Source organism: Ursus arctos, chromosome X (assembly GCF_023065955.2).
Source record: "Ursus arctos isolate Adak ecotype North America chromosome X, UrsArc2.0, whole genome shotgun sequence".
Lineage (NCBI taxonomy): Eukaryota > Metazoa > Chordata > Mammalia > Carnivora > Ursidae > Ursus > Ursus arctos.
This window is the reverse complement of record NC_079873.1, coordinates 37,213,405-37,239,432: the sequence shown is the minus strand read 5'-3', so window position 1 is coordinate 37,239,432 and position 26,028 is coordinate 37,213,405. Positions and strand designations below refer to the sequence as shown.

Genomic DNA, 26,028 nt, shown 5'->3' with positions numbered 1-26,028 from the left:
TTGCTCAAAATTATACAATTGGATAATGCCTACCCATTGTTGAAAGAATGAAGGGGAAAAGAATCTTTCTTAACTGGTTCAGTAATTCTGGAGATTGTTTAGCAAGATCTAGTGAAGTTGGAGGTGTGAGCAATTCCATCTTTAGGCATGTAGATAATCTCTAAAGGAACAGGAGAGGGTTGTTCATTGCAGGATTGTTAATAACTAGTGAAAAACTGGAACCAACTTAATGGTTATTAACAGATGACTTCAACAGATGACAACAGATGGATCAGTAATTTGTGGTATAATCATACAATGCATTTAAAATGAATAAAATATATCTACATGTGTTAACATGTAGAAATCTCAAAAAAATGTTAGGTGGGTAAAGCAGGTAGCAGAAATTTATAGTGCAAAATTTATAAACACAGGAAACAATAATGTATGTTGTAAACAAAACGGTGACGTCTGTTGTGAAAATTAGTAAAGGGAACCCTCACTAAAGTGGAGCGGGGAAGCTGGAAGAGGGAGCTGCTACCGCTCGAAGTCAATTACAGGAAGAATTGTCAATTACAGGCTCTAACAGAAGAATTCCCAGCAGAAAGAATGATCAATTACAGACTCCAATAGGGAAAAGATGTACATTGTATCTCCTGTAAGAAATCAACTACTCCTGCAATTCAGCCAATGCGAAACCCTAATCACCCCGAACTCTTGCTTTTCTGCAATGTACTTTTGTTCAGAACAACCCCTCCCAACTTCCTCCTTCTTCCCCATAGAATGACATTCCTCTCCTTTGTTAGACTTAGGGTTTTGCCATAGCTAGAATGTCCCAATTTGAAATTCTTTACCATTCCCAAATTGCACTTCTCTGTCGTTCCTGAATAAACCCATTCTTGGTGCTAAAGTAACTTTTATTTTTACAGTTAACATTGTCTGCGAATAAAAAAGGAGCTAGAGTTTCTGCCCTGGAATAATTTGGCATTTAAAGAAAGTCAAGTAAGCATGATTACAATGCACTACCCACTGAAGCCACAATGAGACAGGGCCTCTAACACAGATGGGGGAGTGGAGAAGAGGAGGGAACATTTCCCAGAAATGTCAAAGGCTTCCATGCCTCTTTCCCACACTGAACCAAGTTCTGAAAAATAAGAAGGGGTTACCAGGTGAAAGGAAGGAAGGGTGTTTCCAGCAGATGGTGACATTTGCAAAATCCACAGGGGAGAAACCACAGAGCCCGGCTTGGAAACTGCCAGTGGTTTCTCAGAGCTAGAGTAGGTGGGCAAAGAAAGGGACGATGGGTATTGGTAGGCAACCCCGGACATAGGCTCTGACGGGGCTAAGGAGTCTGCCTTCTGAAGGCTGTGAGAAGGCTAGAAGAATGTTGAAGAAGGAGAGAGAGTAACAGGTGCATCACCAATTATAAGAGGATGGCTCTGGAGGGAAGATCAGTTAGTTGTTTTTTAAGGAAAACCAGGCAGGAAATAATGGGGCCTCAATAGAGCCAGAGGAGGGGGTGACTGAGAGATACCAAAGTGTCCAAGCAGTAGGACTCAGGGAGGGATTGTCTGTAGGTGCAGGGTAGGTGCAGGGAGAGGGTTCCAGGAGGCTCCCGGCCTAGGCATCTTGGGTGCGTGATGGAAATGACAGGGGCTGCATTTTGTGCCACCTACCCCTGCCCCTGGCCACCCTGATTAGACCGGAAACGAGCACCTTACACATGTTTAGTTCAAGTATAAACAGAGGAAGGACTGAGGGTGGTGTAGGACTGAATGGGTTTTCATGGGGTTTTGAGGTGTGGGCGTGTGGTTTTGGATCCATCTCGAACGTCTCAACTACAAAATAAAAGCTATGTAAGTGTAACATTAGGCGGTGTTCCATTTCTGAGAGCACGCGGATGTCACATTGTTTTCTGCACTTTTCTGTGTTTGAACTAAATGTAATAAGCAAATGGCCAAAGAATGCGGTTAGAATCGGAGGAGCGTAAGCTCTATGAAGGGGTTAAACCAGAAAGCGGCGGGGGCGGGGAGCGGCGTGGTCGTCAGTCTTTGTGTGCACAGCGCGTGTGGAGAGAAAAGCCTTGGGAGACCTGCACTGGGCTGGGTGGGTGAGGGTGGGCGGGAGAGGAGCGCGCGCGGAGCTTCCTGCCTGGCCCCGCCCCGAGCCTCCGGCCGGCCGCAGCTCCTCCTCCTTCCGTGACGCCGCCTCCCGTTTCTAGGTAACGTGAGGGGGTTTAAACAACGCGGCCGCAAGGCGGCCGCTCCCCGCTGGCCCCTCTTCTCGGCCCCTTGACCCTCGGACGCTGAGAGCCATGGCCCTGCCGCTGCTGCCTGGCAACAGTTTCAACCGCAACGTGAGTAGTGAGGGCGCCCGAGGTCAGAGGTCCCGGCCAGAATCGGGGGTCCAGGCGTGGGCACCTCCCCCGACCCTACTCAAGCATCCTGCTGCTGCTTCACCTCCTGTGCATTGGGCACAACTTGGACCAAACTTTGTAGGCCGGTGGAACCCTTACTCTCTGTCTCCCCTTCTCCCAGTCCCTCTAACTGCATCCGGATGCTTTAACTGCATCTTTATAGGTGGCAAGACCCGCGAAGGTAGCCAGCGGCCTTAAGGTATGCTAGGTGCCGTGCTTTAGTCGCCCTACACGGCATTTGTTGCTTAGGTGCTATTTTTATTCCCATTTTACAGTTGAGGAAACTGAGGTACGGAGCGATGAGTCACTCACTGACTGGCCAGAGCCTCACAGTTTCAGGGTGAAATTGGGTTTCTCCCAGGCAACCTGTTTCCACAGCCCAGGTGCCTAGTCATTGTCTTTAATAGCTTGTGTGAAAGAGAAACAGAGTTGCTGTTAATAAAGCGAAGAAACCTGGCCCTCTCTCTGGAGGCTGCTGGGTGCAGAGAGGTAAGGGTTCCACCAGCCTGTAAAGTTCGGTCCTAAGCTTTGTAGAGAGAAGCATCTAAACTTGGAGGAGTTTTTTCGTCGTTGAGGGTGGGGAGGAGTTCATTTCAAAACAGGGTGAAAGTACAAAACAACACAACACGACGACACAAACAACCCTGAAGACCAAAGAATCTCGCCAGTAGTAAATAGCCCCTTATTTAAACAGCAGAAAAGTAATTAGTGCCTTTCTTTACACGGGTCACCACACTTTCCTTGGGTTTGCCAGTTGTGTTTCAGGAAGAAGGTAGGTGATAACACCGCGGGGGGGGGGGGGGGGGGGAGATGGGCGCTCGAGGGAGGGAGCCCCTCAAGGTGTTTGCGTAAACCTCTGGCAAATTGAGAACGCAGGCAGCGGATTGAATGAAGCATTGGACTTCCTGGGTTCCGAAGTGTCTGTTTCCAAGTTGTTGGCCCTCAAGTCCCAGTTTCCTTTGTAGCTTCCGGCCACTGGATTCTGTGTCCGGATTCGGTTGACCGGACCGAGTTGCTTGTTGAACCCTGGTTTTTGTGCATTTTGTTTTTTGGTTGATGGGTAAGCCGGCCTTCCCGCCCAGCATTGCCCTTTGCTAAGATACCACCAGCCACACCAAGAAGAGCAAGCCCCGAGAGGCAGGACATGCAAGAAGCTTCCAGAAGTAAAGAAGCGTGCTGTGCAGGAGTAATTGTAATAAAAACTGAAAGCAGAGCCCATAGCTTTGGGCCCCGCGACACTTCAGGTGACCGATGTCCCGCTCCTGCAGGAATACCACAGCTCCCACATGCACTGATGAAAGTAGGAAGGAAACGCAGTACTTTGAGGAGTTATTTTAAAATCTGCAAAGCTATACTGAGTGTACTTTGTTTTGTTTTATTGTGAAGTACAGCACGTGCAGAGAAATGCATATTGGATGAACCCCAAATGAACAGACAGAAAGGAAGTATTACCAGCCCTCCAAAAGCCTCTCCTTTGCCGGGGGTTGCCAGATTTAGCAAATAAAAATATATGTCCCCAATACTGCACGGGACCCACTTAGACTGCAAGATTACTTGTTGTTTATCTCAAATTCAAATTTAACTGGACATCTTGTATTTTACGGGGCAACCCTGCCTATGACTCTTTCTGGTCATTACCCCCTTGGCTACTTACTGTCCAGGGTGAACTATCCTGAATGCAGGGGACTACGGTTAGGTTTTGCTTGCTTTTGAGCTTCGTATCCATGTCAGTGTCTGGTGTTCTTTTGTGACTGGCTTGTGTTTAGCTCAATATTATGTTTGTGAGATTTGTTCATGGGGATGTCTGTTGAGGCAATTTGCCCATTTTCCTCGCTCTATAGTATTCCACTGTGTGAGTATGACATCATTTATATACCCATAAATAGAGGTTTGGCTTGTTTGGGGTTATTAAGAATAGTTTGTTGTGACTATTCTTGTTCATGTCTTTTGGTACAATTGCTGGATCATATAGTTTTTATATGTTCAGCTTTAGTAGACGCTGCCGAAGTGCTTAAACCAATTTAAATCCCCAGCAGCGGGACGCCTGGGTGGCTCAGTCGGTTGAGCGTCTGCCTTCGGCTCAGGTCATGATCCCAGGATCCTGGGACCAAGTCCCTCATCAGGCTCCTTCCTCTGCGAGGAGCCTGCTTCTCCCTCTGCCTGCTGCTCCCCGTGCTTGTGTGCTCTCTCTCTCTCTTCCCCTCTCTCTGACAAATAAATAAAAAATCTTTAAAAAAAAATCCCAGCAGCATGTTATGTTCCTATCGCTCCACATCCTAACACTTGATAATGGTTGGTCTTTTAAATTGTAGTTTTTTTGATCAGCAAGTATACTGAAACGGTAGTTTAAATCTGCCCCTCCCCGATTCCTAATGAACTTGAGAACGATGAACACATTTATTGGTTATTTGGGCATTCTCCTTTGTGTAGTACTTGCTTGTCTGTTGTCTACTATTTCTGCCGGGTTGTCTGCCTTTTTTTTTTTTTAACTTAGTGAAATGTAAGAGTTCTTTATAGATTTTTGGATATGACTCTTTTGTCCGACATCTGTATTGACAGATACCTTCTAGTCTGTGACTGGCCTTTTCACTTCCTTAATGGTGTTTTTGATGACTTATTGTTCCTTTACATTAGTGATTTTGTTTCTTGAAGAAATTGCTCCTTATGCCAAGTTCATGAGGATATCTTTCTGTGTTGTCTTGGAAATTTTGTTTTTACCTTTCACATTTAGATTTCTAATCTAGTATAAATTTGTGTGTGTGTGTGTATGAAAAGAAGTAGGGGTCAGGTTGTATTTTTTCCCATATGGATAGTCAGTTGACCCGGAACCATTTGTTAACACAATTCAACTGAGTAAGTTTTAAAGATCTCACTGGCTCTGGGCCATGATTCATGAATTGATAGTATCCAGTTTAGCTGAGAGGAAAGAGCTCTGAAGAGGTCTCCCAGCAAGACGTTTTATAGGCAGAAGGGGGCGTTATACTAAGCGAAGACTGGATTGGTTACTCTAAGGTTACTTTCCTTATGGGATATGGTAGCGAGGGCTTTTTAGGCAGATTACCTAACTAATGCTGATCAGGAGATTCATGATTGGCTGCTTTAAGATTCAGTTTCTGGGACAGCCGAAACTGTAAGTTAAGTTTCAGTTTGTGACATGGAGCTTAACACGATCCACTCCATTTTAGGGCCTGTTGTCTTGTCTTTAACACATTTTTGGAAAAGACCACCCTTTCTCTACTTCTCTGCAGAGCTGCTACCTTTGTCATAAGTATCCAAATACATGTGGGTCTGCTTCTAGATTTGTGGATGTATTTTTTTTAAGATGTATTTATTTATTTATTTGACAGAGAGAGAGAGACAGTGAGAGAGGGAACACAAGCAGAGGGGGTGGGAGAGGGAGAAGCAGGCTTCCCGCTGAGCAGGGAGCCCAATGCAGGGCTTGATCCCAGGACCCTGGGATTATTATGACCTGAGCTGAAGGCAGACGCTTAACAACTGAGCCACCCAGGTGCTCAGATTTGTGGATGTATTTAAACAAATTATTTACTTTATGCCTCAGACCAATAGGAGTGTGTGTGTGTGTGTGTGTGTGTGTGTGTATGAATTAGGGAATGACAGTATACTTATTAGATACCTTGGGCTGTCATTTAACAAACTAGTATTTGTATATGGAGAGTCCTTGTATGTGCTCAAATCGCATGGCTGTATTTAGAAAATTGTTGCACTAACCTTGGTACTGACTATGTCACCAAAAAACTAATATTATTTTAAAAACGTGTACTTAGTTAAGAGATCAGATGTTCTCTGGTACATAGAGTGGTCAAAAAGTCAGTAGAGCCAAATCTGGCTTTTTTTTAAAATCACCCCCCACCTCCCACCTATTACAGAGCCTTGCTTGCCGAATTAAATTATCAAGTGAAAAATTTTGGCCTCCTGGAGATAGCATAATTATGGCTGTTTGGGTTTAAAATTATAACACAAGCTTTTATTGCTTTTCTTAGAAATTAAAAAGGAACGTGTTTCTCCCCCTAATTAGCTGCTGATAGTCATGAGCATTAGATTGATTTCTGCCCACAGCTAGGCGATGCGCAGCCTGTATTTCTGTCTCTGAAATACAAGAAGTATTGCGCTTTCAAAAATATAAGCATTTGTACCACTGATGACATTAAAATTATTGTGATATGAATTAATTGAAAACCTTAGGGAAAGGTCACAGCTAAATTCCCGACACACGGTATCTTTTTCCAACAATTTACATGCTAGATTTATTTTGAGCTAAGAGAATCTTAGGCATATGGTCAAAAATAATAGGATATTAAAGTTAAAAGAGGCATTTCCAGCCAAAGCTGAAAATCTTTTCTATAGCATTTTGGACAGATGGTTGGATAGCTGATCCTGAATGCCCCTAATGAATAATGAAGAGTACACTTTCTGTTTTTTATGAAGCTACCTTGCCACCATCTTAGGAGGGTTTGCTGTCAATAGTCCGTCTCTAATTTATGGTGAAGCAACTGTTTCCTTAGAAGAAAAGAACTTATTTGAATTCACAGCAGTAGAATAAAACAGAAATTCAGAATCTCTCTGCCTCTCTTACAAAAGGGTGTGGGCAATACCTTGAAATTTATTTTTATCTAGACTAATACAAGCCTACTTACTAATATACAAGGAAATAGTGTTCTTTGGGAAATTTACCAGCAATTTAAGTGATAAGCAGCTGAAGGACTCACTATGAGCAATACATCGTGTATGTACTGACTGCATCATAGGATGGTAGATAAATCAATTTAAATTTAGCGCAATGACAAAGATAATCGTAAAACAATGACTTTATGCACAGGGTGGAGGTTTTTCCCCCGATCGAAAATTCTGCTTACAGATTTCTGGTTATATTCTTAGTGGTCAATTCCATTGCCTTAAAATAATCTGCATCAGGTGCCAACCCCTTAACCTGACACTTGAGTCCATTAGAATTTGCCAGTCACCTTAAGAGATCAATTTAATGAATCACGGCCAGCATTTAAAAAAAAAAAAGAAAGAGGCAAAATGGACTCGAAAAGAATAAAAACATCAGAGTAACGTGTGATGGCATGGGAACAGTAAATATTCTTTCCTGAACTTTTTTTTTCTGTCATGTGTGCACATGAACTGGGTTGCACCCAGACCTGTTTGTTATTGTGGCTGTGGAGTGTGAAACACGCTCTCATTAGAGCTGTCTCCACCAGTTCGTGCCTCTATTTTCAATTCAGAACTTCAGTTTCCTTCCAGGCCAGATCTAGTCTATTACCCTTCTAGAAGCTTCCAACAGACCCTAGTCAGATTTTTTTTTTTAATTTTTTAAAAATTTATTTATTTATTTATTTTTAAAGATATTTGACAGAGAGAGAGACAGCCAGCGAGAGAGGGAACACAAGCAGGGGGAGTGGGAGAGGAAAAAGCAGGCCCACAGCGGAGGAGCCCTATGTGGGGCTCGATCCCACAACGCCAGGATCACTCCCTGAGCCGAAGGCAGACGCCCAACCACTGTGCCACCCAGGCGCCCCTAGATTTTTTTTTTTTTAAATCGCTGTAAAATTCACGTAACATAAAATTAACCACTAGCCATTTCAAAGGGTACCATTCAGTGGCATTTGGTACCTTCACAGTGTTTTGCCAATGACCACCTCTAACTGGTTCAGAGACATTGTCTTCATCCCCAATCTCAATTTTTTTTTATCCAAGAGGGATCTTTGAAATGCTTTTCAGCTCTCGGGGACCTCCTGTGTACAGATGATTTCTACAGCCCATGGTACCTTAGCATGATTCATGAGTTTTAGATGTAATGATCCAGTAATAATTGTCCCTTCTGAGTAAAGAGTAATAGGTTTCTGTGGATTTGTTAATTTTGGTCAACTTATTCACCTGCTCTGTGTGGTTTTTCTTTCCTGCAAAGGATATCCACTCTAATGCAGGATGGGGGGGGCGGTACATGGTAGAGGAAACTTAAGGGTTTTGTTTTTTTTTTCCCCTTACTGTAAAATTTCCTACTTGATTTTTTCCCCTTTCCCCTTATTCAAGTACGCCTAAAAATCATCTTATAGTTTCTACTATCGAGGGCCCTAGTAAGATATGATATATGGTACGTGGTATCAGCAAAACCAGTTTTCCCCCCATTTAAAATGAAAAATGAACTTTAGCCAGCTTTTCTTTTCTTCTTTTTTTTTAAAGATTTTATTTATTTATTCAACAGAGATAGAGACAGCCAGCGAGAGAGGGAACACAAGCAGGGGAAGTGGGAGAGGAAGAAGCAGGCTCATAGGGGAGGAGCCTGATGTGGGGCTCGATCCCAGAACGCCGGGATCACGCCCTGAGCCGAAGGCAGACGCTTAACCGTTGTGCCACCCAGGCGCCCCTAGCCAGCTTTTCTTGAAAAACAAATAGGCAATCAAGCTTAGGTTACCTTTCTTTCCTTTTTATACATTTAGAAAATTCATAAAGCAGCATAATACATTTCTGTTCAGTAACTGTTTTAATCCAAGATGGGATTTACTTTTTAAAAAAGTAAGCTCAGTTGATTTAATTTAAATAAAGTTTGTAAATTCATTTTAATTAATGCTGTTTACAACGTGCGAATACATTGCCAATGTTAAGTAAGTTATTAAAACCATATGGCAAAGCAGTATGAATAAAAATATAGCCTAAGACTTAATTTTATATGAGACTTAAAATTAAGCTTTATGGGGTGTCTGGGTAGCCCTGTAGGTTGAGCATCTGACTCTTGGTTTTTGGCTCAGGCCATGATCTCCTGGGTCGTGAGATGGAGCCCTGCATGGTATGCTCAGTTGGGAGTCTCCCTGGGGATTCTTTCCCTCTTCCCCCCCCCTCCCCAGTGCTCTTGCTCTGTCTCTCTCAAATAAATAAATCTTTATTTTTTATTTATTTATTAATTTTTTAAAGATTTTATTTATTTATTTGACAGAGAGACAGACAGCCAGCGAGAGAGGGAACACAAGCGGGGGGGGGGGGTGGGAAAGGAAGATGCAGGCTCCAGCAGGGCAGGGAGCCTGATGCAGGGCTCGATCCCAGGACCCTGGGATCACGCCCTAAGCCGAAGGCAGACCCTTAATGACTGAGCCACCCAGGCGCCCCCAAATAAATAAATCTTACAAAAAAAATTATTTTCTTAAAACTAAAAATAAAGAATAAAAATTACCTCTTAAATGTGAAACCTGTGCTGGTATTTTGCCACATAAATACTGAATTCTATGTCAAATTTGAGATAAGCACACATAGATTTCATTTTCAACTGAAATGAGATTTCTGGTCTTCCTCTTGATACCGGTTAACAAGGAAAGCTTTGCTTATAGGGGTAAGAAGTTGAAAAACCACAGCAAAATGGTCACTGCTTCCCTGTGAATGACAGGATACTTGACTTTCCTACATATTTGGAACGGGCATAGATATATGTTTAACTTTATAAGAAATTGCTTAACTGTCTTCCAAGGTGGCTGTATCATTTCGCATTCCCACCAGCAATGAATGAGTGTTCCTGTTACTCAGAGTCCTCATGAGCAAATGGCATTGTCAGTGTTTGGATTTTAGCCATTCTAATAAATATATAGTGGTATGTCGTCCTGACTGAAACTTTTTTCCCCTGGCAGTTAATGATGGTGAACATTTATTCGTGTGCTTATTTGCCTCCCATCTGTCCTCTTTGGTGAAATGTCTGTTCGTGTATCTTGCCTGTCTTTAATTGGGTTGTTTGGTTCCTTCCTATTGAATTTTGAGAGTTCTTTCTATATTCTGGATATAAGTTCATTGTTGGATATGTGCTGTGCAAATATTTTCTCCCAGGCTGTGGCTCGAATTTTCATTCTCTTAAAACAAGGCTGGAAAATATGCATACATTTTTAAAGATAAAATAGAACATGAATCCAAACTGGTATTTCCAATGCAAATGGAGGATTATAGGGTTTTTATTTAACTTCTTTGATTCTGTATTTATCTTTTACTTATATTGAGAATCTTGATTCATAAGGATCTTAGCATAATTATTTTCTTGCTTTATCCTACCATAAATAAAAAAATATATCCATATAATGGTTTCTGATCAATAATAATGTTATTAACAATTTGAATTTTCAAATGGTTTAATATTTCCATGTAGTTCTTTTGTTGTATATATTCCATTAGGAATGTATGGTCAAATTATTGGGTTTTAATTTCATTTAAATAGTTCCTGACAGTATGGTTAGGTCAGCAACTCAATACCCAGTTAGGTTTATTCATTTCATTTTGCTTTTGCTTTTTTTTTCTTCTTTTTTTAAATGTTTTTTTAATTTAAAATTTTTAAAGCTTTTTAAATTTTACTTTATTTATTTGAGAGAGAGAGCAAAAGAAAGAGAGAGTGAGCACGAGCAGGGGGAGGAGCAGAGGGAGAGGGAGAAGCAGACTCCTTGCTGAGCAGGGAGCCTGATGTGGGACTTGATCCCAGCACCCTGAGATCCTGACCTGAGCTGAAGGCAGACACTTAACCATCTGAGCCACCAAGACTCCCCTAATTTAAATTTTAGGTAGTTTATATACAGTACAATATTGGTTTCTGGAGTAAAATTCAGAATTGGTTTCTGGAGTAAAAAGTTAATCGCTTTTTAACTTTAAGAACTTTGTTTTACTATAGTGTAAAAAAACATATATGTGGTTTCAGAGTCAAATTTACAAAGTGAGGTGCATTCGGACAGGTATAGCTTTTATCCTTGTCCTTTCAATCTTGGTATCTCTCCCCCTTCCCTGTATAAGTAGCTTAACCCAAAACTTTTTAAAAATCTTTTCTTTTTCTGTTTTTGGTTTTAAAGCAGCAAATTTTAAAATATATTTGCATGGTCTTTTATTAAACAAATGGTAGCATACTCTATACATTCTCTTACATCTTTGGTTTTTCCTTCTAACAGTGTATCTTGGAGATCTCTTCATTGTAGTGGACAGTTTTCCTCATGCCATTGGAATGTGTAATTCATTCACAGCGACATAGTACTCCATTGTGTGGACATAGCATAGTTTATTCAGCCCATCCCCTTTTGATATATAGTTGCATTATTTCCAGTCTTTTGGTATTACTAATATTGCTGCAATAAATAGCCGAAGGTGGGTTTCAAAAGAAACTATGGAGAAAGTAAAAAGGCAGCCTACAGTATGGGAGACAATATCTGCAGGGCATATATCTGATGAGGAACTTCTTTTTTTTTTTTTTTTAAAGATTTTATTTATTTATTCGACAGCCAGCGAGAGAGAGAACACAAGCAGGGGGAGTGGGAGAGGAAGAAGCAGGCTCATAGCAGAGGAGCCTGATGTGGGGTTCGATCCCAGAACATTGGGATCACGCCCTGAGCCGAAGGCAGACGCTTAACCGCTGTGCCACCCAGGCGCCCCCTGATGAGGAACTTCTATCCAGTGCATATAAAAGTGAGCAAAGGCAGGGGGCACCTGGGTGTCTCAGTAGGTTAAGCATCTACCTTCGGCTCAGGCCATGATCTCAGGGTCCCGGGATCAAGCCCCCTCCCTGCTCAGAGGAGAGTCTGCTTCTCCCGCTCCCTCTGCTGTTCCCCCTGCTTGTGCTCTCTCTCTTGCTCTCTCTCTCTCTCAAAAATAAAATCTTAAAAAAATATATATAAGTGAGCAAAGGATCTGAATAGACATCACTCCAAAAAACCTTTACGAAGAGCCACGAACACATGAAAAGGTGCTCAATATCATTAGTCATTAGGAAAATTCAAATCAAAACCCCAATGAGTGATTACTCCATACCCACTAGGATGGCTATAACAAAAAAGACAGTACCCGGTGTTGACAAGGATGTGGAGAAACTGGAACCCTCCTGCATTGCTAGTGGGAATATAAAACAGTGCCGCTGCTATGGAAAAGTTTGCAGTTTCACAAAAGTTTAAACGTAGAGTTACTATATGACCCAGCACCCCCGGGTATACTAGAGAAAAGAGAAACATATCTACAAAAAATGCAAACATGAATGTTTATAACATTATTCATATTAGCCAAAAATCAGAAATCACCCAAATGTCCATTAATTGATGAATGGATAAAGAAAATGTGGTATAGCCATATAATGGAATATTATTTGGCCATAAAAATACCGATACATGCCATAACGTGGATGAACTTCAAAAACACCATAAACACTGTGTGAAAGACTACATGTTGTATGAGCCCACTGGTGTGAAATGCGCAGAATAGGCAAATCTATAGAGACAGGAAGTAGATGAATGGTTGCCTAGGCCCGTGTGGGGGAGGGGACGAAATGAGTGACCGCGAATGGGTATGAGGTTTCTTTTTGGGATGATGAACACATTCTAAAGTTGGATTGTGGGGGCGCCTGGGTGGCACAGCGGTTAAGCGTCTGCCTTTGGCTCAGGGCGTGATCCCGGCGATCTGGGATCGAGCCCCACATCAGGCTCTTCTGCTATGAGCCTGCTTCTTCCTCTCCCACTCCCCCTGCTTGTGTTCCCTCTCTCGCTGGCTGTCTCTATCTCTGTCAAATAAATAAATAAAATCTTTAAAAAAAAAATAAATAAAGTTGGATTGTGGTGATGATTGCACAACTTTGTAATTATAATAAACTCCATTGAATTGTGTATTTTAAGTGGGTGAACTTGAGGATATATAAACTATGCCTCAATAAAACTGTCGGAAAATAAATAGCCAAAGAAAGGAGTTGGTGGTGGGGAATCGCCGGACAGACAAACAATAGGTGTTCATTGTGCCAAATCATGGGATGGTTTTGATTTAAAGGATTTCGTTACTTGTTTCCACTAGCTATTGAAATGTCCTTGAAATCCCATTATTTTGGACCGGGCCACTTCTTGAAGCTGCCATTCATACTTTGGAAATGACATAATATTCCATTGCTATTGCTAAATGTTAATTTGGGGTTCAGGAATTAGAGTCACTTTGCCTATTCAGGGATCAAACACCTAACTTTGGTTGCTTTTGTATTCTGCCCTGAAGTTTATAGCTCTGTTACTTAGGATAGATACTTCTTGCTTTAAGTAATGGAATACCTGACTACCAGTGGCTTAAGCCGAATTGATTTTCTCATCAGAAGAACTCTAGAGGTGTGGCAGTTTCAGGGTTAGTCAGTGGCTGATGAATGTCATGAAGGACTCAGACCCTTTTTATCTCTCCATTCTGTGATCATGAGAATGTTGGCTTTTCATTCTTAGGTCTGCGTCCTCATGGTTGCAATGCAAGGTGGTTGCCTCAGGTCTAGACATCACAACATCTCATAACCTTGTTCAAGACAAGTAGGAAGGAGAGGGAGGGGAAAAGTTTTTTTTTTTCAGAAAATGAAGTGTTTCCTAGCTCCCCCCCCCCAGTAGATTTTCCCCTTACATCTTATTGGCTAAAATAGAGTCATGTGGCTCTCCTTTTTCTAAAGGGCTATTGGGCACTTGATTTTTCACCATCTAGTTTTGGAGCTGGGAAAGAGAAAAGGCAGTAAATAATGGCTTTTGGGGGCTAAAAACTTTGCCTGCCATACCAGCCACAGACTCGATATCTGTGAGTCTAGATTCCTCCTCAGCCTTAGCCTTTCTTTCTCCCTTTCTTTCTTTCTTTCTTTCTTTCTTTCTTTCTTTCTTTCTTTCTTTCTTTCTTTCTTCCTAGTGAGAATGAGTGCGGGAGGGGCAGAGAAAGAGGAAGAGAGAGAATCCCAAGCAGGCTCCACGCTCAGCATGGAGCCCAACTCGGGGCTCAATCCCACGACCCTGAGATCATGACCTGAGCCGAAATCAAGAGTGTGATGCTTAACCAACTGAGCCACCCAGGGGCCCCAGCGTCCCTTCCTTTAAAACATTTTTGTTTGTGTTTTTTAATATACAGGTAATACGGGGTACCTGGGAGGCTCAGTTGGTTACGCGTCTGCTTTTGGCTCAGGTCATGATCTCAGGGTCCTGGGATCGAGCCCCGCATCGGGCTCCCTGCTTAACGGGGAGTCTGCTTCTCCCTCTGCCTCTGCCTGCTGTTCCCCCTGCTTGTGCTTGCTTTCTCTCTCTCTCTTTCTCTCTGTCAAATAAGTAAATAAATAACTTTAAAAAATACAGGTAATACATGAGTATACCACCATTGTAAAAAATTCAAATGATTTTCTTCTTTCTTAGCAGTTTTCTTTTCCATAATGGAAAACAAGCCTCAGACTCCAGTTAAACCAGCATACTCACTGTCTGTCCTTGGAATATATTTTGGACTCAATTATTAAACCACTCAATTATTGGTTTACTTGCCTGCTTCCTGGTAGCATTCTTCTGCTTCTTCCTGTTCCCATCTGGATCTTTCTTTTCCCTTGAAGGGTGGCTCTACTCCCCCCTTCTCCTTAAAGCCTTCCCTGATCATTTCAGCAAGGGCCCTCTCTCTGTCTACACAACCCTGAACACACCTATATTGTCCAGACCACCCATTTACTGGCTTATTGCCTGTGTTGTGTTTTGCGTTCTTTATGTGTGATTGTGACATTCCTCCGCTGACTGGGAAACTGTGATTGATGGCTCTTTGGGTTGCCTTTCCTTACCCAGGGCAGGCCTGTAACAGGTGCCTGTTGATTGCCTCTGTCCGTCTGTAGCAGCCATGCCTAAAAACTGGGGGCGTTAAACACAGTTTGGGAGAATCCTCTCTGGAATTAGCTTCTTGCTCCTGTCTTCCATTGCTGCCAGGGAGCAGAGTATTTCTTCTTTTAGCAACGGTGACAATAAGAGAGGAAGAAAGTCATTTGCTTCTGTGGTCTGAGTAGGTTATAAGCCTTTCAGGGTTACTTGGCTTATACAAAGCAGCCAGGAAAGCATGAAGATGTCACAGACAAGTTGTGACTCAAAGCCTCTTCTGTGGCCTGTTGTGCCAGGCAGAAGGACATTTCTCTTCTCCTTGTTGGCATCCAGTTTGGCTTTTTCTGGAAGCAGCACATTCTTCTCTGAGCCTTCATGAGGCGGGACCCCCTTAAGAGACCAGTCTTCCGACAACGGGATTCCAGATACGCACTAATGCAGACGTAAAGGGATTTCTTGGGCCATTTCCTGAGGAGTTTGTTGTTTCTACAACTATAGTTGTAGAAAGGGCAGAGCCAACTCTGAGGGGGAAGGGGTCCTCAAAGCAAAAGGAAGGGGGGGGGAATAGGCATGTTCACTCCGTCATTAGCCAGGCCCCAGGATGCCTGAGTTCGACCCGGCAGTTCCGCGGTGACTGAGTGCCCAGCTCGGCCAGCTGAGGCCAAACCTCTTGCTTCCCCTAACTATGTGTTTGGCATCCCCAAGGAGGGGATGGTCACAACTGCTAGAGTTTTGGGGGGGAACAGGTCCATTCACTTGGCTTACAGTTAATTTAGACCTTTTCTTCGGCACACGAGTGTGGCAACTGAAGCAGAGGGGTTTGTTTTATCATTTATAGGACTAGTTCCATCTCATTTCTGTGGGTCATGTGCCGCTCATCTGTGTCTCCATTCATACCTCAGACTTTGTAAAAGGCCCCTGTGTGGACTGTCTCCTGGTTACCAAGGAAAGTAGACCCACTCTTGTCTTTTACTGTTAATTGAAATTTTTATGGAGGAACATTATAGATACCCATGTACTTCTAAGGAATAATACAGAACGATCCTGTGTACCCTTTACTCAATTTCCCATTGGTACCATTTTGCAAAACTAGTATAATAGCACAACCAGGATATTAGCATTAATATAATCCACTGATCCCATTAAGATGTCCCCAGCTTTACTTAGACTCATTTGCATGTGTGCATTTAGTCTGTGTGGTTCATCACCCGTGTGGGTTGCTGTGATCACCCTGACAGTGAAGATACTGATCAGTTCCAGCAACACAAGGATCCCTCCTGTTGCTTTTTTATAACCCCGCCCACCTCCTTCCCATCCACCACCCCTCCCCCCCCAGTGTCTCTGATTCCTGGCAACCACTAATCTGTACTCTGTTTCTAAAAAATTTTTTAAAGATTTTATTTATTTATTTATTTCAGAGAGAGAGAGAGGGCACAAGCCGGGGGAGGAGCGGAGGGAGAGGGACAAGCAGACTCCCTGCGGAATGTGGAGCGCATTGCAAGGCTCGATCCCATGATCCTGAGATCATGACCTGAGCTGAAATGAAGAGTTGGGTGCTTGGGGCACCTGGGTGACTCAGTCATTAAGCGTCTGCCTTTGGCTCAGGTCATGATCCCAGGGTCCTGGGATCGAGCCCTGTATTGGGCTCCCTGCTCAGCGGAAGCATGCTTCTCTCTCTCCCACTCCCCCTGCTTGTGTTCCCTCTCTCGCTGTCTCTCTCTCTGTCAGATAAATAAATAAAATCTTTAAAAAAAAAAAAAAAGAGTTGGGTGCTTAACTGACTGAGCCACCCAGGTACCCCCTAAAATTTCATTACTTTGAAAATGTTGCATGGAGTGGAATTACGCAGTATGTAACTCTTGGGATGATTATTATTTTTCACTTGGCTTAATTTTTTGATGATTTATCTACTAGTTGCATATATCAGTTCATTCATTTTTTTTTAAGATTTTATTTATTTATTTGACAGACAGAAAGCACAAGCAGGCAGAGTGGCAGGCAGAGGGAGAGGCAGAAGCAGGTTCTCCACTGAGCAGGGAGCCTGATGCGGGGCTTGACCCCAGGACCCTAGAATCTGAGCTAAAGGCAGCCGCTTAACCGACTGAGCCACCCAGGCGCCCCAGTTATTTTTATTGCTGAATAGTATTCCATGTATGTATCACAGTTCCTTTCACTGTTTACTTGCTGGAGAACATCTGGGCTATTGCTAGTTTTTGGCTGTTAGGGATACAGCTGCTATGGACATTCATGTACAGGTTTTTGTGTGGACATGTGTTTTCATTTTCTGAGATAAATGTCCAAGAGTGCGATTGGTGGATCATATGATAATTGCATGTTTAGTTTTTTTTTCAAGATTTTATTTATTTATTTGAGAGGGAGAGAGTGAGTGAGAGAGAAAGCGTGGGGCGGGGGAGAGAGAGAATCTCAAGCAGACTCCATGCTGAGCACAGGGTCCCAACGAGGGGCTCAAGCCCACGACCCATGAGATCACGACCTGAGCCAAAGCCCAGAGTTGGATGCTCAACTGACTGAGGCCCTGAGGTCCCCCTGCATGTTTAGTTTTACAAACAAAGCAAAACAAAACCCTACCAAACTATTTTTGAGAGCGAATGTACCATTTTACATTCCCCAGAGCAGTGTATGAGTGAGCCAGTTTGTCCACATCCTAGTCAACATTTAGTATCGTCATTATTTTTTATTTTAGCTGATAGGTGTGTAGCGATATCTCATTGTGGGTTTAATTGGCATTTCTCTGTTGGCTTATGTATGAGTCGAGTATCTTTTCATGTACTTATTTGCCAACTGTATATCCACCTTGGTGAAATGTCTGTTTATGTCTTTTGCCTGTTTCTAATTGGATTGTGTTTTTACTGTTGAGCTTTGAGAATTCTTTATATATTCTAGATACTAGCCCTTCGGCTAAGATGTGGTTTGCACATATTTTCTCCCAGTCTGTAGCTCATCTTTTCATCCTGTTAACTGTCTTTTGCATAGCAAAAAAGTTTCTAATTTTGTTGAGGTCCAATTTATCAATTTTTCCTTTTATGGATTGTGCTTTTGACGTGAAGTCCAAGAACTCTGTGCACAGCCTTAGATACTGAAGATTTTCTCTTCTGTTGTTTTTTTTTTTTAATTTTTATAGTTTTACATTTTATGTTCAAGTCTGTGATCCATCTTGAGTTGATTTTTGTATAACGTGATATTTAGGTCAGGATCCATTTGATTTTGTGTATGGATATCCATATACTCCGCCATTTGTTGAAAAGGCTATCTTCATCTATTGAATTGCTTTTGTGCCTTTGTAAAAACTCATTTGGACATTTTTAGGTGATCTTCTTTGTTGTCTATTCTGTTCTGTTGGTCTTTGTGTCTGTCCTTCTGCCAACGCCACACTGTTTTTATTACCATAGTAATAACGTAAATGTCAGGAATCGTGATTCCTTCCATTTTACTTTTCTTTCTCAAGATTCTTCTTTGTCTAAGGTCTATACCTTCCATATGAATTTTAGAATCTGCTTGTCTATGTCTACAAGTAGCTTTGCTGGGATATTGGGAGGAATCTCATGAGACCTCTAGATCATTTTGGAGGAAAATTGGCATCTTTACTGTGTAGAGTCTTCCAGTCCTTGGGCATGATACGTGTCTCCATTTCTTTAGGTCATTTTTTAGTTTTTTCATTAGCATTTTGTAATTTTCAGTTCATGGATCCTGTATGTGTTTTGTATTTCATTTTCTTCAGAGTGATTGTAAATGATACCGTGTTTTAAATTTCAGTCTCACATGTTCATTGTTAGTATATAGAAGTGTGATGGACTTTTGTATGTTCATCTTGCATTCTGTGACCCTGTTGAACTCAATTATTAGTTGTAGGATTTTTTTTGGTAAATTCTGTGAATTTTTTTATGTAAACAATCTTGTCACCTATAAATAGAGATGGTTCTTTTTCTTCCTTTCCAATTTGTATCCCTTTAATTTATTTTTCTTGCCTTCCTGTGGTGGGTAGAATTTCTAATGATGTGTTGAATAAGAGTAGAACAGACATTCTTGCTTTGTTCCTGATTTTGGGAGAGCATTTAGTCTTTCGCTATTTCAAGTGTGATGTTAGCTATAGATATTTTGTAGATGCTCTTTATCAAGTAATTCCCCTGTATTGTTAACTAGTTGGGGGTCTTTATCATGAATGGGTGTTGCATTTAACAAATGTGTTTAACCTGTATTAATTGATACGATCATTTGCGTTTTCTTCTCCTTTTGTTGATATGGTAGATTACATTGATTGATTTTGAAATATTGACCCAGCCTTGCATAATAAATCCCATGTGGTCATAGTGTGTAATTCTTTTTATACAGTTCCAGACTCAATTTGCTAGTTTTTTTTTGGGGGGGGGATTTTTGCATCTATGTTCAAGAGAAATTTTGGTCTGTAGTTTTCTGTTTTTGAACTGTCGTCTTTTGTTTTGGTATAAAGATAATACCAACTTAATGAAATGGGAAGAGTTCCCTCTTCTTTATTTTCAGGAAGAGATTGCATAAAATTGGTGTTAATTCTTGTTTAAGTATTTGGTAAAATTCTCCAGTAAAGTCAGCTGGGCATAGGCGTTTCTTTTTGGCTTTTAGTTATAAATTCAGGTTCTTATAAAATCAGTTTAAATTCAGGTTCCTTACTATTCAGATTATTTCATCTTGGCTGAGGTTTGGTAGTTTGTGGTTTTGAGAAAGTGGTTCACTTCTTTTAAGTTGTTGAATTTATGTGTGTAAAGTTGGTCAGTGTTCCCTCATTATCTTTTTAATGGCTATGGCATCTATAAATATACCCCCTATTTCATTTCTGATATTGGTGATTTGTATCTTAACGCTTTTTAAAAGATTTTTCAGTCTTGGGGCGCCTGGGTGGCTCAGTCGTTAAGTGTCTGCCTTCGGCTCAGGGCGTGATCCCGGCGTTCTGGGATCGAGCCCCACATCAGGCTCCTCTGCTGGAAGCCTGCTTCTTCCTCTCCTACTCCCCCTGCTTGTGTTCCCTCTCTCGCTGGCTGTCTCTCTCTGTCGAATAAATAAATAAAATCTTTAAAAAAAAAAGATTTTTCAGTCTTGCTAGAGATTAATTTTATTAATATATATTTTTTGAAGAACAAGTTTTATATTTGATTTTCTGTTTTCCTGTTTTTATCAATTTTGCTGATTTTTCCTCTAATCGTTATTATTTCCTTCTTAGTACTTGTTTTTAGTTTATTTTACTCTAATTTCTTGAAGTAGGAACTTACAGTATTGATTTGAGACCTTTCCTCATTTCTTTTTTTTTTTTAAGCTTTATTTGAGAGAAAGTGAGAGAGCTGGCATGGTGGGGGGCAGGGGCAGAGGCAGAGGGAGAGAGAACCTTAAGCAGACTCTGCACTGAGCATAGAGCCTCACACAGGGCTCGATCCCACGACCCTGAGATCATGACTTGAGCTGAAACCAAAAGTTGGCTGCTTAACTGACTGAGCCACCCAGGCGCCCCTTTCCTCATTTCTAATGTAAGTATTTAGCGCTAAATTTCCCCCTCAACCCTGCTTTGGCCGCATCCTACATATTTTGATATGTTTTATTTTCATTTTCTTTCAGTTCCACCTCTTTTTAAAAATTTCTGAGATTTCCTCTTTGCCCATATACAATTTAAAAGTGTGTTGTTTCATTTCCCAGCACTTGGAGGTTTTTCCTGTTGTCTTTCTGTTATTGAATTCTAGTTTGATTCCATTATCATCAGAGAATACAATCTGTATGATCTTAATTCTTTTAAATTTGCCAAAGCTGCTTTTAGGGTCTGGAGTATGGTCTGTCTTGGTGAATGTTCATGAGCACTGGAAAAGGATATGTATTCTGCCGCTGTTGGGTGGAGGGTTCTGTATAGGTCAATTAGGTTTCGTTGGTTACGTGTGTTGGTTGCTGAGAGGATTGTTGAAGTCCCCAACTATAATTGTGGATTTGTCTATTTCTCCTTTAACTCTATTGGTTTTGCTTCATCTATTTTGAGGTTCTGTTGTTTGGTGCTTGCACATTTAAGTTTGTTGTGTCTTTCTGGTGGTTTGATTCCTTTATCATTATATAAGGTCTCTATTTGCTCTAGTAATTTTCTTTGCTCTGAAGTCTAGTCTTCAGTTACTGATGGAGCCACTTTTGCCTTTTTAAAATTAGTATTTGCCTGGTATATCTTTTTCATATCTTTATTTTCAACTGACTTCTGTCCCTGAATTCGAAGTGAGTTCCCTGTGAACAGCATGTAGTTGGTCATGCTTTATGAATTCCCTCTGCAAATCTCTGTCTTTTGATTAATGCATGTAGGTCATTTACATATAAGGGGATTATTGGTGTGTTAATGCTTATGTCTGATATATTACTTCTGTTTTCTGTTTCTTTCCTCTGTTTCTCTTTTCTTCTCTTCCCATGGGATACTGGAACTTTTTTTTAGGATTCCATCTTGATTTATTTATAGTGTTTTGAGCATATGTTTTTAAAAAATTTTTTTATTATGGAAGTAGAGTTGAGATACAATGTTATCTTAGTTTCTGGTGTACAGTATAGTGACTAAGAGGTACAGATTTCCAGTTGTAAAATAAATAATGCACAGGGATGAAAAGTATAGCATAGGGAATATAGTCAATAGTATTGTGATAACCTTGTATGGTGACCACACTTACAGTGGTGACAGTTACGTAATATAGAGAATTGTCAAATCACTATGTTGAGCGTTTCTCTTACTGTAGTTTGCATGTGGTTGTTCTGGATATCAGAGTATATATACATAAATATGTATATATACATACATATATATATACTGAATTATATATATATATGATTTATATAGACTGTGGCCTGTAGCTATCAGTGTTTTACTATTGCAAATGAAGCATGGAAACCTCACTCCTTTTTTTTTTTAATAATAATATTTTTTTATTATATTAGTCACCATACGGTACATCCCTAGTTTTTGATGTAAAGTTCGATGTTTCATTAGTTGCGTATAACACCCAGTGCACCATGCAATACGTGCCCTCCTTACTACCCATCACCAGCCTATCCCCCCCTCCCCGAAGCCCTCAGTTTGTGGAAACCTCACTTCTATTTAGGTTCCTGTACCTTTCCTACTTCTAAATATTATTGTCACAAGTATCAGATTATGTTATAATTTTTGCTTCAGTCTTTGCTTTTGTGGGATCAGGGACTATTGATGCAGATTTTCAGGTTCTAGTTGTAACACACATCCAGCACAATTTTCACAATCACTATCTCCTCCCACCCTTGGGCTCCTGTCATCCACTGTCCTCACAGCTAGGGGACAAAGCTGCCTCTGTCCCTGAAAGTCTTTAGCAATTCACCAAGTATAGTTGGAAGCCATGCTGCCCTTGTATCTCACCCCCCTACTCTAACCTGAGATTTTTGAATCCACGGCTATTACCCTGAGTGGCCCATAGTCCCTAAAGCCCACAGACTGCTGGGGGGAGAGGGAGGTCAGATGTGACTCTTACGCTGTGTTGCGAGCACTTTGTGTTTTGGTGCCGTCGTCTTTGACCCTCAGCTTGCATCAGATGCTATTCTAGCTGGTCTGTTATTATAGGAGTGCTGAACTTGGGGGTTAGGAGGAGCTCATGTCGGCTACCTACCCCTCGCGTGCGGGCACGTGCGCACACCCCGCCCACACGTGCATGAACCTCTATACTGCGAACAACTCCCTGGTTTTACCTCGAGGTGGACTTTCCTCCATAATATCCTTAATGAAGGTACTGGGCCAGGTCCTGAACTCCTGCTTTCCATCTCCAGCTGCGTTGCCCACGTGTACACCCCTCACAGCTGCCTTTAGCTTTTCTCTTCTAGTAGTCTTATCAGTGGAACCAGTTCTGCTTTTCACAAATACAAGAATTAATCTCAGATAGATCCCTTAGGGCAGTGAAGGTGATAAATTTTACTAATGTGTGTCGTGCTCAGAGTTTGAGAAGAGATTTATTTTTGTCAGTGTATAAAGAAAATCACCCATTAGATCACTTAGTCATCTTACTCCGTTAAAACAAAACAAAACAAAACACAGCATTCAAGCACAGCTTTCAGAAACTGAATGCATTCGTTTGTAATGCTTTCTACTGTGAATAATGGAATACCTGACCAGTAGAGGCTTAAACAAGCAGGGATTTATTTGTTTATTTGCTTGTTTGTTTGTTTGTTTTCACCGAGCAGGAGTCTGGAGGTAGGTGGCTACTGGCATCCATTGAAAAGCTCAACTGTGAGCCAGCATTTCTGGGATGTTCCCCACCTTTCTGCTCATGATCCCAAAGTGGCTGCCTCAGCTCTAGGCATCGTGCATGCATCTCAAGGCGTGAAGAGGTGAGCTACGGGCAGCAACACTTGTACTTGTCCCTTGGCTCAGGTGGACAAAAGCCTTTTCCGGAGTCCCAGAACAGGCTGCTGTAAAGGAGCCTGAGGAAACAAGTGGAGTGTTTTGCCTTTTCTGGCTTCTAAATGGAGACCGGTGGCGGGGGGAGAAGCGACTGGGGAATGGATGTACAGTAGATCAGCTACAATGAGCCAGTGATTTTAACCGACTTTCGGAGGAAGCCTTTAGAATTCCTTTTATTGATTGGTGCTTTGAACTGAATTATTTAGTGAAAAAAACTCCGGGTTTTTTTGAGGAAGGGGCCGCACATCTCTTTAGATCTGATTGACTTTTATTTTCCACTCTACTGATTTAAATACATTATTAAATATATAAAACCAATCTTGTTGTTATATTGAGCTGATGGCTGAGAATCGTGAGCACGACAGTTTTCCAGGTCAGGTTTGGAAAGAGAAGAAAATTAGCTGAAAAAAAAAATGCTTGGAGGTTTCTTTGACTTGCCTGTTTTATTTTTACATTTGGGCTTTCTTTTTGAGTGATTTAGCTTTATTAATAAGTAATGATAGCTTTCATGCTCTTACAGTTCTGCACTCTACCTGAGGCAATTTTGTTGTTATTTTCTCTGGGAGGTTCACAGTATCTACTGAGTGACTTTTTTGCTCTATAAAAGTACAGAGAAGAAGAAAAGAGAAAATGATTTCCTAAAATAAATAGGATATGAAAGGAGGAAAAAAAATATTCGTGGAACAGAAACAAACTAGTCCCAAACTTGATGAAGCAGTAATATCCAAGAATGATAGTTTTAGGTAATTCTCTATCATATTTTCCATTAACCTCAAAACATAGTTAGAAAAGTGAGTGGTCGTGAACGTCGGTGGAAATAACTAAATACGAACTGGCTGTCTTCGGCCCTCAGGTGTCTAGTAATTGTTGGTACCTGGGACTGGCTTTCTGTAGCACTCTCGAATACCTGGCCTGCATTTGACGGAAGGGGTGGTGGTATCTGCTATTAATTTTTAGGTCCCTTTATCTAATCAGTCCGTGGTCCTGGTGGTCATTTGCTCTAGTGTATTTGTCAAAAGTGAAAGTATTAATTCCACCTTGGTGATGTCAACAAGGGGAGCTCTAGCACTCTTCTGGAAGAGGCACAAACAATGCAAGGCCCCGTGTTCGAAGGCTCACACGTGGAGTTTGCATCCTGGATGAAGCACTTACACTAGCCAGTGACCTTGGGCAAATGACTAACCCCCCCCCCCCCCCCCCCCCCCCCCCCGTGTCTGAGTTTTCTCATCTAGAAAATGGGAATAATGACAAAGCATTCTCTGAGATTTGCTCTGGAATGAAAAGGATTGAATGCTTTTAAAGTATTTAAAATGGTGCTGAGCACGTTCATTGTTAGGGCTACAGGAGTGATATTCGTATCTGCAAAGATAGGCTTCTAGCTCAGGGTGGCCCTAATGAGCTGTCAGCTTCTTACCAAGCACCTCACTCTTCCTTGCTTTGTCATGTAGTTGTCAAGCATCTGGGCTTCACCTAAAAAGAAGCAGCGAGACTCTGATGTGCTGGAGCTCTGAAGCAGAGATTATAAATGGATAAACAACTCACGATGCTGGTGACTAGAGCCTGCTGCTCCGTTGGGCTTCGCTTTATGGCTTCCGTAGTGGCCCTGACAATTCACCGGGTATTCAATAATCAGTCTGAGCGTGTAATAAAATTGCTCGTCCAGTTTTTAGCAACAAGGAAGGGGGTGGTGATATCAGCTGTTAATTTGATGTGAAATGTCAAGGGGAGTCTGGATCTGGCTGCCATCTTTCCAATAGTGGTCTTATAAGTGCGGTGGGACCCGGGGAGTTGAGACACGGAGGGAGCACTGTTTCTGGGGATTGTATATTCCTCACTTTGTCATTCGCTAAGACATTTGCCTAATTTGGGACTGAGCCTGAGTACCATTTCACAGTCACTAGGGCAAGGGACAAGTTGACAGGTGGTCCTAAGAGATTACAATGGCAAATCTCAAGCGTGCGCGTCGGGAGGGGCAAACATTTGAGACGAGTGCCTTATGGACTTTTACATCATACCAACAAATTCTGGAGCAATTAATTTCTAAGATATATAATTGTGAATTGAAATTTCAAATTAACACCCTGACAGTGCAGAAATGGAATTTTGCCTGCTGTGCTGATGAAATAACGGTAGAAATCGGCATTACTAAACTTTAAGGAAGCATGTGTTTTGTTTCGGGTTTGAGTGTATGAATTCACAAGCCACAAGCCAAGACTTTTGGAAAAATTTTAGTTAATAGTTCCTTTCAGACTAGAAGTATTCTTTTTAAGAATCAGGTCTGGCCGATCTCATTATATTTAGCAAAGGAATTGGAAGTATTTATCAAGTATCTAGCTGGTACTCTTTGGATAGAGACGTTGCTCATCGATTTAGCAGGAACTTGATTGAACTTTCTCAATTTACTTAGTGCAGTTTCTCAATTTTCACAGCATTGGTGAATCTTATGTTTAAAACAAAAGGCTCTGGGGGTGCCTGGGTGGTGTAGTCGGTTAGGTGTGGACTCTGGGTTTCAGCTCAGGTTGTGATCTCAGGGTTGTGAGATAAGAGCCCTACCTCAGGCTCTGCACTCCGCACGGAGTCTGCTTAAGTTTCTCTCTCCCTCTCCCTCTGCTCCTAGCCCCCCG

At 41.6% G+C, this 26,028-nt stretch overlaps 1 protein-coding gene across 1 annotated transcript in view; it reads left to right on the top strand.

The window, feature by feature from the left end:
• Positions 1-2,193: 2,193 nt before the first annotated feature.
• Positions 2,194-26,028, top strand: part of EFHC2 (EF-hand domain containing 2) — a 185,325-nt gene continuing 161,490 nt past the window's right edge. Inside the window, exon 1 of the mRNA XM_026513339.4 lies at positions 2,194-2,335. Within this exon, the coding sequence (XP_026369124.2) occupies positions 2,294-2,335 (42 nt within the window). The 5' untranslated portion in view covers positions 2,194-2,293. The remainder of the gene's footprint in view (positions 2,336-26,028) is intronic.